The 13,740-nt window shown below is 37.8% G+C and overlaps 1 protein-coding gene across 12 annotated transcripts in view; it reads right to left on the bottom strand.

The window, feature by feature from the left end:
* Positions 1-13,740, bottom strand: part of MGA (MAX dimerization protein MGA) — a 174,784-nt gene that overhangs the window by 60,828 nt on the left and 100,216 nt on the right. For all 12 annotated transcript variants that reach the window (XM_046007127.1, XM_046007126.1, XM_046007124.1 and 9 more), the window contains exons 3-5: positions 5,175-6,129; positions 4,337-4,415; positions 4,127-4,222 (exon numbers count right to left, since the gene is read on the bottom strand). In XM_046007127.1, the coding sequence (XP_045863083.1) occupies positions 4,127-4,222; positions 4,337-4,415; positions 5,175-6,129 (1,130 nt within the window). The remainder of the gene's footprint in view (positions 1-4,126; positions 4,223-4,336; positions 4,416-5,174; positions 6,130-13,740) is intronic.

Raw genomic sequence — 13,740 nt, 5'->3', positions numbered from 1 at the left:
TGCGTTGGCCTTTTCTAGGTTGACAGGAAATAAATCAATTTGGATGTAGTACATCCAAGTTAGTATATAGGATAGTAGAGGAGACAGAAAAAAATATAGTCCTGTGGAAAACAACATTAAGATTCTTATTTTAGGGGCGCCTGGGTGGCTCAGTGGGTTAAAGCCTCTGTCTTCAGCTCAGGTTGTAATCCCAGGGTCATCGGGCTCTCTGCTCAGCGGGGAGCCTGCTTTCTCCTCTCTCTGCCTGCCTCTCTGCCTACTTGCGATCTCTGTCTGTCAAATAAATAAATAAAATCTTTTTAAAAAATTAAAGAAGATTCTTTTTTTTTTAATTAAAGAAGATTCTTATTTAATTTAGCAATAAGACTACCACCACCAATAAAAACACTTCCTCAGGCTTAATACTTCTTCCAGAATTTCAGAGCAAGCTCAAAAATCTTTTCAAGTTTTTCAAGTTTCCAGCACACACACAAAAAATTTTTTTAAGATTTTATTTATTTATTTGATAGAGACACAGCGAAAGAGGGAACACAAGCAGGGGAAGTCGGAGAGGGAGAAGCAGGCTTCCTGATGAGTAGGGAGCCTGATGCAGGGCTCGATCCCAGGACCCTAGGACCATGACCTGAGCTGAAGGCAGACGCTTAACGACTGAGCCACCCAGGTGCCCACAAAAAGATTTTTAAATGTTTATATTCTAAAAGATAGTGAAACTCCACAGTTAACAGAAAGGGAGAGAAATGACATTACTGAAATAAAATTTAACAAATTCTTTCAATCACCAATTTTTAGAGAGGGACCTTAAAGGAACATGTGATTGGGATCAATCCAAGTTACTACAAACACTTAGCCAATGTAACTCATTTTTCTGAAATTCTAAGTCTTAAGAAACAAAGGTTGAGGAGTGGAGGGATATCTGCCAAAACAAAATAGAAAAATCCAAAACAGATCTCTACCTCACACCTTATGAATAGTACCACATGAATTACAGATTTAACTGTTTTGTTTTTTGTTTTTTTTTTTTAAATAGGGATACCTGGGAGGCTCAGTCAGTTAAGCATATGCCTTTGATTCAGATCATCATCCCAGGGTCCTAGAATCAAGTCCTGCATCCAGCTCCTTGCTCAGCAGAGAGCCTGCTTCTCCCTGTCCCTCTGCCACTTCCCCTGCTTGTGCTCTCTCTCTCTCTGATAATTAATTAATTAAAAAAAAAAAAAAAAAACACAAACCAAGACTATATGGGGCAGCTGGATGGCTCAGTTGGTTGACTGTCCAACTCTTAATTTCAGCCCAGGTCATGATGGTGCAGTCCTGGGACTGAGCCCCGTCTGACTCCACACTCAACGCAGTCTGCTTGGCCCACTCCCTGTTTCTACCCCTACTTGCACTCTCTCAAATAATAAAATCTTTTCAGAAAAACCTCTCTTGCTGTGTCTCTGTCAAATAAATAAATAAAATCTTAATAATAATAAAACTATGTAAGAATATAGTTGAATTAACTTTAAACAACATGAAGATTAAATAAAAACTTATACATGACACCTAATGCAGAATCTGTACAGCAGGTGAAAACTGATGGCTCACCCACATTTTGTTTGGCTCAGTGTTTAACACTTCGCCCAAAAAACTTAGAAGTTGAACATCATTACATAAAAATGCTGACTTCAGTTTCTACTCAATTTCTACTGAATTTCTAAAAATATAGATGTATTTTCTGAATACAATGTCTGAAAATGACAATAATCCACAGCTATGACTGCCCCTTTAGAAGAGGCACCTGTGTTCCAGCCTGCCAGAGTCCAACCTTATACACGAAATCAGGCAAATTTCATTTGCTTACTTGCTTAGTTTCCAGGAGCATTCGACTTTGAACCCCAATTACACAGAGGAAAATATTAGATTTGTCTACAACGTATGTAGGGGAAGGAAAAAACAAACTTAAACCTTAACCAGCCAGGAAGTAACAGGCAACCAAACCATAACGAAAAGACCAGCAGAGAGCATGGAATATATTTACCTCTAGAACTAAGACTGAAACAAAGGTAGGGATTAGCCTGAAAGGTATTTATACATTGTTGGAGTACATAACTAACAAAATAGGGAAGTAGGAGGGAGGAAAAAAGATAAAGGAAAAGTTAACTGATAGAGTTAAGAGGATACTATTTAAATAAAATAGCAGAAATGAAAGTTAACAGTGAGCGATAATAAATGTTATTTACCATTAAGACTATGATGTGACTTGGGGCGCCTGGGTGGCTCAGTGGATTAAGCCGCTGCCTTCAGCTCAGGTCATGATCTCAGGGTCCTGGGATCGAGCCCCACATCAGGCTCTCTGCTCCGCAGGGAGCCTGCTTCCTCCTCTCTCTCTGCCTGCCTCTCTGCCTACTTATGATCTCTCTCTCTCACTGTCAAATAAATAAAATAAAATCTTTAAAAAAAAAAAAAGACTATGATGTGACTGTAACTGTCCCATTACAATCCACAGAACCCCACTAAGATCACACTGTCACACAAGGAGCCTCATATTAAAGCAAAAGTTCAAGTATTACTAGCTGACTTAGATACTGAATGATCATCTTATACATCATTTTATTAGCATATAATGCTTAGATTCTCATATAAATGATCCATTATATAATGTAAATCAGCTCAACAATCCCTTGGGGGAAAAACTGACTAATAGCAAAAACTCAAACTACTCCAAAAGGTACACCTTGGGGCACCTGGGTAGCTCAGTGGGTTAAAGCCTCTGCCATTGACTCAGGTCATGATCTCAGGGTCCTGAGATCAAGCCCCACATCAGGCTCTCTGCTCAGCAGGGAGCCTGCTTCCCCCCACCCTTCCTGCCGGCTGCTACCTACTTGTGATCGAGTCTCTCTCTGTGTCAAAAAAATAAATAAAATCTAAAAAAAAAAAAAAAGGTACACCTAAAATCAAACACACAAGAAACTAAAAATTGGGGCACAGTTTATAATATCTCATTTACAGCAAGTGGGAAAGTCAGTAGTTGCTATGATGGTAATAAATATAGAGCAATCCCTCCTAATCTGCAAGGAATACATTTTAAGACCCATAGTGGGTCTTAAAACCCACTATGAGGGTCTAAGACCCTCAGTGGATGCCTGAAACCACCTGGTACCAAACCCTGACACAGCATGCACACACGCACACACACACACACACACACACAGTGTTTTTTCCTAGACATATGCACTTATGATAAAGTTTAATTTATAAATTATAAATTTATAAATTAAAGAACAAAATAGAGTAATTTGAAGAATATACTGTAATAACAGTTACAGAACGTGGTCCTTCTCTCTCAAAGTATCTTATTACCCTGTTCTCACCATTCTTCTTGTGATAATGTGAGATGATAAAATGAAGTGAGGTGAATGATGTAGGTGTTGTGACATAGTGTTAGGCTACTACTGACCTTCTGACCATACGTCAGAGGAAGGATCATCTGCTTCCATTAAGTGAAACCACAGAAAGACTGCACATTTAGGGGAGGCAGGGGGTAGGACTAATATAGATTTCAATATTAAAATAGAGGATTAAGCAACATAATCAAAGCCAAGATAATTTATCACAACAAAACAGAGATAATAATAAAAATTTTAACTGACATCCCAAGCAATACATGAAATACACAAAATATGTTGACAGCCACACAATGAGAAAGTATTCTATTTACAGACTTGCATATTACTAAGTATATAAAAGAATAAGTAGGACCCCCCCCCCCAAAAAACACACAGAAACAAAAGCAACTAAAACTTAAAAATGATAAACAGGGAAGAAAATACTGGGTTTTAAGATAGAAGAAACACCAACTTCTTATTATGACATGGTTTTTAAATGCGTAAGATATTATGCTTCACAGAGACAGTATCTTCAGAGTTGGGAAGGTTTTTCTTAGGATAAAAAAAAAAACTAGAGAAGCTTTCAAATTAAGAGGAAGAATCAGAAAAAACACAAGTTGAGAGGGGCACTAAAAGAAATGAAATCAGGGATGGGGGAAAGGAAGAAAAACAAAAAATGGGTAAGAACAAGAGGGAAGGAAAAGGAGAGAAAAAAGAGAACAAAATTAAAAATTGGCTTGCATGTATGTATTTTTAAATATTACCTTCTTGAAGACCAGGATGTATCACCTGCTTATGCCTCAAGGCCTTCAAGTCTTCTATCAGTTCCTTTTCCAACTGGGAAATTCTTGCTCTGCAACCTACTCAGAAAACAATGATAAAATAAGCTGCTGTACACTACAGAAAAAGAACCATTACATCTTTCACTTCTAGAGCCAAATCACAAATATTTCTCCTTTTAAACTATATAATACCTGGGTCGTTTGTGGTTGATGCCTGAAGACTACAGGGTTCTTCAGCTGTCCCATCAACTGCATGAATGTCAAGAGCTTCCTATATATAAAAAAAGAAAACGTTCATATCACTCCTAGAAGTTTAAATGTAAACAAGGGACCTTTTCTTTTCTGATACTTTTGATATTTTCTCAATGTTCTACATTAACAGCATTTCAAATATGAAGGAAAAAAAGGCAAAAAAATCTGAATAGGAACATATGCTGATAAAACTGTTTATGCCAATTTACATACTGACATAGCCTATGTAAAGGAAGCTTACTCAGCAATTAACAAAGAGACAGAAGACCAGCTACAGAGAATTCAACCTCTCTGTAGCCAATTTAGAAATGCCAGGCTTCTATAAAGATTTAAAAGAAAAATAATGCAGCTGAAGAGCTGCAGTAAAATAAAGAAACTATCCATGAGTGAAACAACAGAATTTTTAAAACAATATTAGTTCTCCAGTGGTACTCTGCTACTACTGATGAAAACCAGAGGATGGGATACACTGAAACAGTCAATTTTTCATGTATGTATGCCTTTTTAGAGTCCATAATAATGTAAATTCCAGTAACAATCAGTTCAACAACCGTGAACTGAAATCAAAGCAGACATTTAAGTCCATTCCAACAAAATACCTTAAGTGGTGCCTGTTAATTAAACCAAACATTTTGGAGATACTCCCCTCCCTACACATAAACCTTCACATAACAGACGCATTAAAAAAAAAACAAGATTCTAAGTTAGTTATCAAACTGTATACAATTTCAGAATCACTACCTGACCTCCAAAGAAATGCCAAAAATTATAATCTTACCTTTGATTCAAAGGAAACAAAGAGAACACCATCCACGTCTTCCAGATCAGGCTTCACATCTGGAAAGCTACTCCCAGGACCCACAGGAGTGCTTTTTGTAGAACTTAAAGATTTTCCTGTGCTTTTAGGTGGTCGCCCTGCCTTAGAGAGTTTCAATTTTCGTGGCCTTCCTCTTTTTCCAGGGATATTTGAAGGAGCATTCTGATTAGCACTCACAACCTTGGAGGCTGTTGAAATCTTAAGCACAGTTGTTCTCCTTCTGCCCAAGTCCTCTTTTCCTAAAAATGGGTGTGGGTCCCCAGCTGACCTCTTCGAACTCTCAAGTATTCTTTCTGTGTTAATGCTGTCAGATAGCTCAGGATACTTCCATTGAGGCTCTTTAAGTAAGGGGTATTTCTGTACCACTCTGAGATCTGGTGACTGTTTTCTAAGACCATTTTCTGATTCCTTGCCTAAGCAGAAGCCAGTCTCATCAGTATTTTCAATGTACGTAGGCAAATAGTCTAATTCTGTCAATACAGAAGACTTATCCTTTCGAGATGTGGAAAGCATGTTATCAGGGAGCTCAGAAATCTTCACTGTGCTTTTGGTGACAGCACAGGGCTCCAGATAGACTACTGGCATCTTTCCAGCATCTAACTTGAACATTTTAGCTTGAGCAACACCTGATGGGCTATTTGGTAGCCATTTAGAAGACGGATGGTCAGCTTCTAGGTGATCAACTTTATTGTGCCTCTTTAGCTGTTTCTCTAGTATAGGATCATCATCACTGTTTGAGTATACATCTGTTTCCTCATCTGTCTCTTCCTGTTTTATAGTTACCCCTTCCGGGCACTCAGCAAGTTCATATTCATAATCATCTACAGGCTCCTCTTTAATAACAACATTGAAGTTTCCATTCGGGTCTAATGGTGACACTACATGGGAGCCGTCTTCAAAATTGTTGGCAACAAGACTGAAGAGACAGGGGAGGGAGGTTAAAAGGGCAAAATTAAGACTCAGGAGAAAAAAAGAAAATCTGCTGGAAACCAAGTGACACATCAGATTTCATGAGCCATTCTCCAAAGAACAATGTATAACTTAGCGAAGTTCTCCAAAGCAGTTAGCAAAGTTCTCAAAAGCAGTTCCTCAACATCACACTTTTACCCTTTCGATCAATTTCTCAGAAACTATACAGGATAACAAGTAAGTTTTTAACAAGTAACCTTATCACAAATTAAAAAATTACTGTAACACTTATTTACTAATGGTATTTTTCAAATAAACTCAATTTTGAAAGTCAACTGACACCCAAAATCAAACTCTAGAACTAATCGGCCCACCAATTAACCACTAAAAGTAAAAGCAAACAAATGTCCATTACAACTAAGAACTGCAATAAACATCAGGAAAGGACTTTCAAACTGCCTGATCTGTTTTAACTGAGATAAAATTCATACAACGTAAGACATAACTGGCTGACTCAAATGGTAGAGCAAATGACTCTTTATCTTGGGGTTGTAAATTCAAGCCCGATGTGTGTAGAAATTACTTAAAAATCTTTTAAGAAAACATAAAACATAACATTTTAACAATTTAAAAATGTACAAGCCAGTAGTTTTTTGGTATATTCACAATGTTGTTGCCAGGTGATTTTCAACTTTAAAATAGCAAAACTCACTTTCAATGTAATGAATCCACCATTAATTCTTCCAAAATAAAAGGGTAGGGTAGTTGAAGGAAAGTACATATAACCAGGTAAGCTCAGTGTCTATAATTCATTTAAAAAAATCTTTTTAGCTTCCCCCCACCTCCCCATTAACCACTGAAAGCGTTATTAATTGTACCAATATAACTGGAGGACATGTTAGAACTACTCACTAACCCAATTAAAGTCACTTGTCTTTGTAAAATTGTTCATTAATCTCAAATACACACAAAGCAACCCCCAAAATAATGTGTAAGCTACTCCTTCCTTGCACAACTTAGTACCTTGACCTTACTCAAAAATCCTTCAATGAAGGACTTCTACTTCCATTTAGAATGTGGAAGATCACAAAGACAATCAATTCTGTCAAAACAATTGGAAAACACTAGGTAAATTAAAACCCTTTTCTTTTTTAAAGACATCAAAGACCTCTAGTCACAAGTCCAAATGAAATGAATTCTACAGAAGAACCAGCCTTCTCTAGTTGGCCACAGATGAATACTGCTTTAAACCCTGAGTACCATTTACATTGTCTGAAGCACAAGTGCACAAAGAAAAAAAGCAGTGATAGACGAAGGATCTTTAGTGAAACACAGAGAAACCAAACTTTCAACACCTGAGTGTGAGCAGACTAAAACCTACAGAACCCCAAGGAGAAAACTAGTCCTCACTCCCACCAATTACCTCCAGAGAACTTCTGCAGAATAAGCAGCAGTGATGCAGGAAGTTGGCCTGAAAACCAAGCACTTACAGTCTCCCACAGCTTATTTTCCAATTTCCCATCACACGAGTCCAATTCTAGCCCTAACACATCTGAAACCTGAAGTAAGCTAAAATTTATTAAAGTAAATCACCTAGACTGAAGGATAGGGGAAAAAAAAAATTTGTCAGAAATCTGTGGGACAACACCAAATGACCTAACATAGTATTCATTGCACTTCCTAAAAGGCATAAGAAAGGAGAACATCTGGAGAGAAAAATGAAAACATCTCCAAAGTGAAAGATTTTAACCCACAGATCCAAGAAGCTCGGCCAATACACAGGAGAATAAATAAAAATGAGGTCAAACCTAGGCATATAAAGATCAGGCAGCCAAAAATTAAAAATCAAGAGAAAAGTCTTATAAACATCAGGAAAAAAGAGACATGAGAAAAACAGCAAGAATGGACCAACTGGGGCACCTGGGTGGCTCAGTGGGTTAGGCCACTGCCTTCGGCTCAGGTCATGATCTCAGGGTCCTGGGATCGAGTCCCGCATCGGGCTCTCTGCTCAGCGGGGAGCCTGCTTCCCTCTCTCTCTCTCTCTGCCTACTTGTGATCTCTCTCTGTCAAGTAAATAAATAAAATCTTTAAAAAAAAAAAAAAGAAAAAAAAAGAACGGACCAACTACTCACTGGAAACAATGTAAGGCAAAAAAAACAAAAACAAAAAAACGCAACAACAACAAATGATAGTACTGAAAGAGTATACTGCAAAAGAGTCAACCTAACCTAATGTTCCAGATTACCAAAGAAGTCTTCAAAGACAGACTTTTTCAGACATCTGAGAAAATTGAGACTGCACAAGAAATACTACCTCCTAAGATCAGAAACAAGGTAAGAATTTCATTGTTTCTCACAACTTAAACTGAGATGTACTAGAGGTTCCACCAGGGTGATCAGGAAAGAAAAGAAAATAAAAAACATCCAGACTGAAAAGCACAAAGTAAAATTTTTTATTCACAGATCATAATCTTGTATATAGAAAATCCTAAGGAAACCACTAAAAACCTAATGGAACTAATAAATGAGTTTAGCAAGAGTATCCTAGATCAATATACACAAAAAATGTTATTGCTGGGGCGCCTGGGTGGCTCAGTGGTTTAAGCTGCTGCCTTCAGCTCAGGTCATGATCTCGGGGTCCTGGGATCGAGTCCCGCGTCGGGCTCTCTGCTTGGCGGGGAGCCTGCTTCCTCCTCTCTCTCTCTCTCTCTCTCTCTGCCTGCCTCTCTCCCTACTTGTGATCTCTATCTGTCAAGTGGATAAATAAAATCTTTAAAAAAAAAAAAAAAAATGTTATTGCTACAAATGAGAAGCATCAAAAATTGAAGGAAAAAAATTCCATTTTCATTTATAACAGCATCAGTAAGAATAAAATAATTAGGAATAAACTGAACCAAAAAAGTGTAAGAGCTGTACAAAGAAAACTACAAAACACTTTTGAAAGAAGTTAAAGACAACCTAAATAAGATATACCCTACATTTATGTGCTGTTAAGACTTAATACTGGTACAACAGCAATAGCAATAGTGCCCTATCAAGATCCCACCTGTGACTTTTGTAAAAAAAAAATTCATAAGATGATCTTACATTACACATGAAAATACAAGGACCTCAAAATAACCCAAAAAATCCTGAAAAATAGGAATGAAGTTCTCTGAAACTTGTATTTCACAATTTCAAACCTTACTACAAAGCCATCACCATCATGACAGTGTGATGATATCTACATAAGGCAAAACAGAAACCAACTGAATATAATTAGAGTTCAGTAAAATACACCCACATTTACATCAAATGATCTTCAATTGCCAAGGGTACCAAAACAATTCAGCGGGGAAAGAATAGTCATACATTATTAATAATAGCTAAAAAGTGGAAATAACTTTAATGTCTATCAACTAATGGATGGATATATAAAATGTTGCCATATCCACAGAAAATTATTTTCAGCAATAAAAGAAACAAAGTACAGATACACACTACAACATGGATGACCTTGAGAAAGTTACAAGACCACACATATTATATAACTGCATTTATATAAATGTCCAAAACAGACAAATCCATTCAGAGAAAAAGGAGACTAGTGGTTGTGTATGGATGGGGTGGTGTTGAGGAGGCAACGTGGGAAAATGAGGAGTGACTAAGAGAGGGCAAGGAGTTTATTTGTGGGGTGATGAAAACGTCCTAAAAATAACTGTGTCATGGCTGCACAATTCTATGAGTATACTAAAAAATCACTAAACTATATACTTTAAAAGGGCGAATTTTAGAGGCACCTTGGTGGCTCAGTCTTTTAAGTGTCCAACTCATGGTATCAGCTCAGGTCTTGATCTCATGGTCATGAGTTCAAGCTCTACACTGGGCATGGAGCCTACTTAAAAAAATAAAAATAAGGGGCGCCTGGGTGGCTCAGTGGGTTAAAGCCTCTGCCTTCGGCTCAGGTTGTGATCCCGAGGGTTCTGGGATCAAGCCTTGCACTGGGCTGTCTGCTAGGCGGGGAGCCTGCTTCCTCCTCTCTCTGCCTGCCTCTCTGCCTGCTTGTGATCTCTGTCAAATAAATAAATAAATCTTTCAATAAAATAAATAAATAAAAATAAAAATGATTTCCAAAAAATAAAAGGGTAAATTTTATGGTGATGAATTAATCTCAATTTTTAGAAAGTTAACAAAAATATACTAAAGAAAGTTCTTTGAATGAACAGGAAATGGACCAATATGAAAATGGATCCAGTAATGAATGACACATAAGTATGTAAGCATTTACACCACTTTTTCCTAGATTTCATTAAGTGACTACTGTTTAAAAGCAAATAAATAATGTCTATGCAATTTATAACACATGTACAACATGGATTATAAGGACTGTCCTTATTAGCTGTACATGTACTGCTACCATTAACTGAATTCTACTTAATAAACTAAAGATACATATTACACTCTATAAACCCCGCAATGGATTGAATTGTGTCCCTCCCTAACTCTTATGTTGAAGTTCTAACCCCCAAAGTGACTGTACATGGAGAGTCTTGAAGACATAATTAAGGTTAAATGAGGTCAAAAAGGTGAGGGCGGTCTTTCCCCATTCTACATGAAGACACAGCTCACAGGCAGCTGTCTACAAGCCAGGATGAGAGTTTTCAACACAAACAGAACCCTGCCAAAACCCTTACCTTAGACTTTCTAGACTCCAGAATTGTGAGAAAATTAATTTTCACCGCTTAAGCCACAGTCTATGGAATTGTGTTATTCAACCTAAGCAGACTAATACAACCATTTTTTTTAAGTTTTTTTTTTATTTATTTACTTGACAGAAAGAGATCACAAGTAGGCAGAGAGGCAGGCAGAGAGAGAGAGAGGGAAGCAGGCCCGCTGCTGAGCAGAGAGCCCAATGTGGGACTGGATCCCAGGACCCTGAGATCATGACCTGAGCCGAAGGCAGCAGCTTAATCCACTGAGCCACCCAGGCGCCCTACAACCACTTTTTAAAAAAAAGAAAGAAAGAAAAAAGAGGCATAACTAAAAAGGCAACAGGCAGTATAAATGTAATTTAAAAAACTCAATCCACATGAAAACAGGGAAATATAACCAAAGAAACCATGAGGAAAGCACAAAATATCAAGATGTAATGCTTTAAAACTAGCCCTATCAGTGATAATATTAAATGTAAATGAACAAAACAATCCAGATAAAAGTCAAGAGATTCTTAACAGTCAACAACAAAAAAAGTTCCAACCATAAGCTGCTTTAAAAAAAATCCACACAATTTAAAGCCAAGAACAAAAAGAGATTCAAAGTAAAAGAAAGGAAAAAGATAAAACCATGTAAACAGAAAAATCAGAAGAAAGCCAAGGTGGCTCAATAACATCAAAGTACATTTTTTTTTGGAAGATTTTATTTATCTGACAGAGACACGGCGAGAAAGAAACACAAGCAGGGGGAGTGGGAGAAGGAGAAGCAGGCCTCCCGCCCAGCAGGGAGCCCTACACAGGGCTGATTCTGGGACCCCAGGATCATGATCTGAGCAGAAGGCAGATGCCCAATGACTGAGCCACCCAACCGCCCCAAAGAACACTTTAAAATATGTACCATCAGGGCACCTGGGTAGCTCAGTTGGTTAAGCATCTGCCTTCAGCTCAGGTCATGATCCCAGGGGCCTGGATCAAGTCCCACATCGGGCTCCTTGCTCCGTGGGGAGTCTGCTTCTCCCTCTGACCGTCCCCCCACCCCCTCCCCTGGCCTTGTGATCTCTCTCCCACTCTCTCAAATAAATAAAATCTTTTTTAAAAAAAGTGCCATCAAAGATAAAAAGGGACCTTATAAAAATTTTATGAACTCAATTCATCAAAAAGACAACAATCCTAAAAATATATATACCTTATCATATAGCTTCAAGATAAATGAAGCAAAAATTTATAGTACTAAAAAGAAAAAGACAAGTCCGCTAACTTTGGTGGGAGATTTTAACACACCTTTCTCAGTAACTGACAGAGGACATCATACAGAGAGACTAACTGAGAAAGAAGAAATGAACAATAATATACTTATCTAAGCAAACTACAGAATTCCACTACATCCAGCAACTATGTAACACATACACTTTCAAGTGTGCATTTAGTTTTTTTTTTTTATTTATTTATTTGAAAAAGAGAGAGAGAGAGAATTGAGAATGAGAGAGCATGAGAGGAGAGAGGTCAGTGGGAGAAGCAGACTCCCTGCCCAGCAGGGAGCCCGATATGCGACCTGATCCCGGACTCCAAGATCATGAACTGAGCCAAAGGCAGTCGATTTACCAACTAAGCCACCCAGGCACCCAAGTATGCATTTAGTACTAATCAAAGCTGACCATATAACAATAAAACAAAGTCACAATAAATTTCTATTTTTTTATGATTTTATTTATTTATTTGACAGAGAGAGACACATCGAGAGAGGGAACACAAGCAGGGAGAGTGGGAGGAGGAGAAGCATGATTCCTGCTGAGCAGGGAGCCCCATGCAGCACTTGATCCCAGGACCCCAGGATCATGACCTGAGCAGAAGGCAGACGCTTAAGGACTGAGCCACCCAGGCACCCCTAAATTTCTATTTCAGAGGGTTTTTTTTTGTTTTTTTGTTTTTTTTTTTTTTTTTAAGATTTTATTTATTTATTTGACAGAGAGAGAGATCACAAGTAGGCAGAGAGGCAGGCGAGAGGCAGGCAGAGAGAGAGGAGGAAGCAGTCTCCCCGCGAGCAGAGAGCCCAATGCGGGGCTCGATCCCAGGACCCTGAGATCATGACCCGAGCCGAAGGCAGTGGCTTAATCCACTGAGCCACCCAGGCGCCCCTCAGAGGTTTTTAAGTTACATGTTCTCTAACAATTGAATCAAGCTACAAATCAATTAACAATAATCAGTACAACATATCAAAATTTGTAGAATGCACCTAAACCAATGCTCAGAGGAAATTTTATAGCTTTAAATAAAAAGTCCAAAATCAGTTATTTTAGTCAGGAGTTGATAAACTTGTCTGCTAAGTGCTAGACGGTAAAAATTTTAGGCTCGAGGTCCAGTCTCTATTACAACTACTCAAGTCTGCCACTGTAACATGAAAGCAGCACAGACAATACATAAACAAATGAACATAACTATATTCCAACAAATGGACAATATAATTTGAATACAACATAGTCACAAGTGACAACCTATTACTCTTCTTTTGTTCTTTTTCCCTACCCATTTAAAAATCTAAAAATCATTCTTAGTTTGCAGGCCATGCAAAACAAATGGCAAGCTAGGTATGGTCCACAGGTCTTAGTCTGTCAAGCCCTATTCTAAAACAGGCATATTAAAACAAAACTAAGTAGAAAGAAGGAAATAAGAGGAAAACTAAAACAATGAAACAGAAAACAGAGAAACTGAATTTGAGATTTGAAACCTGCCAACAAAGAAAACTCCAAGGCTTCCCTGATGAAGTCTATCAAACACATAATGAAAAAATACTAATCTTGTACAAATCCAGAAAAATGGAGAATGCCACAGTCTACAACTTGTTTTATGAAGAAAGCATTACCTTGAATGAAACCAACAGATCAGAAATAAAACTAAAAATATTCACCATGAATTTACATCTAAAAACCC

Source organism: Meles meles, chromosome 6 (assembly GCF_922984935.1).
Source record: "Meles meles chromosome 6, mMelMel3.1 paternal haplotype, whole genome shotgun sequence".
NCBI classification, from domain to species: domain Eukaryota; kingdom Metazoa; phylum Chordata; class Mammalia; order Carnivora; family Mustelidae; genus Meles; species Meles meles.
Note: the sequence above shows the minus strand (reverse complement) of the source record. Positions and strands in the feature narration are given on the sequence as shown.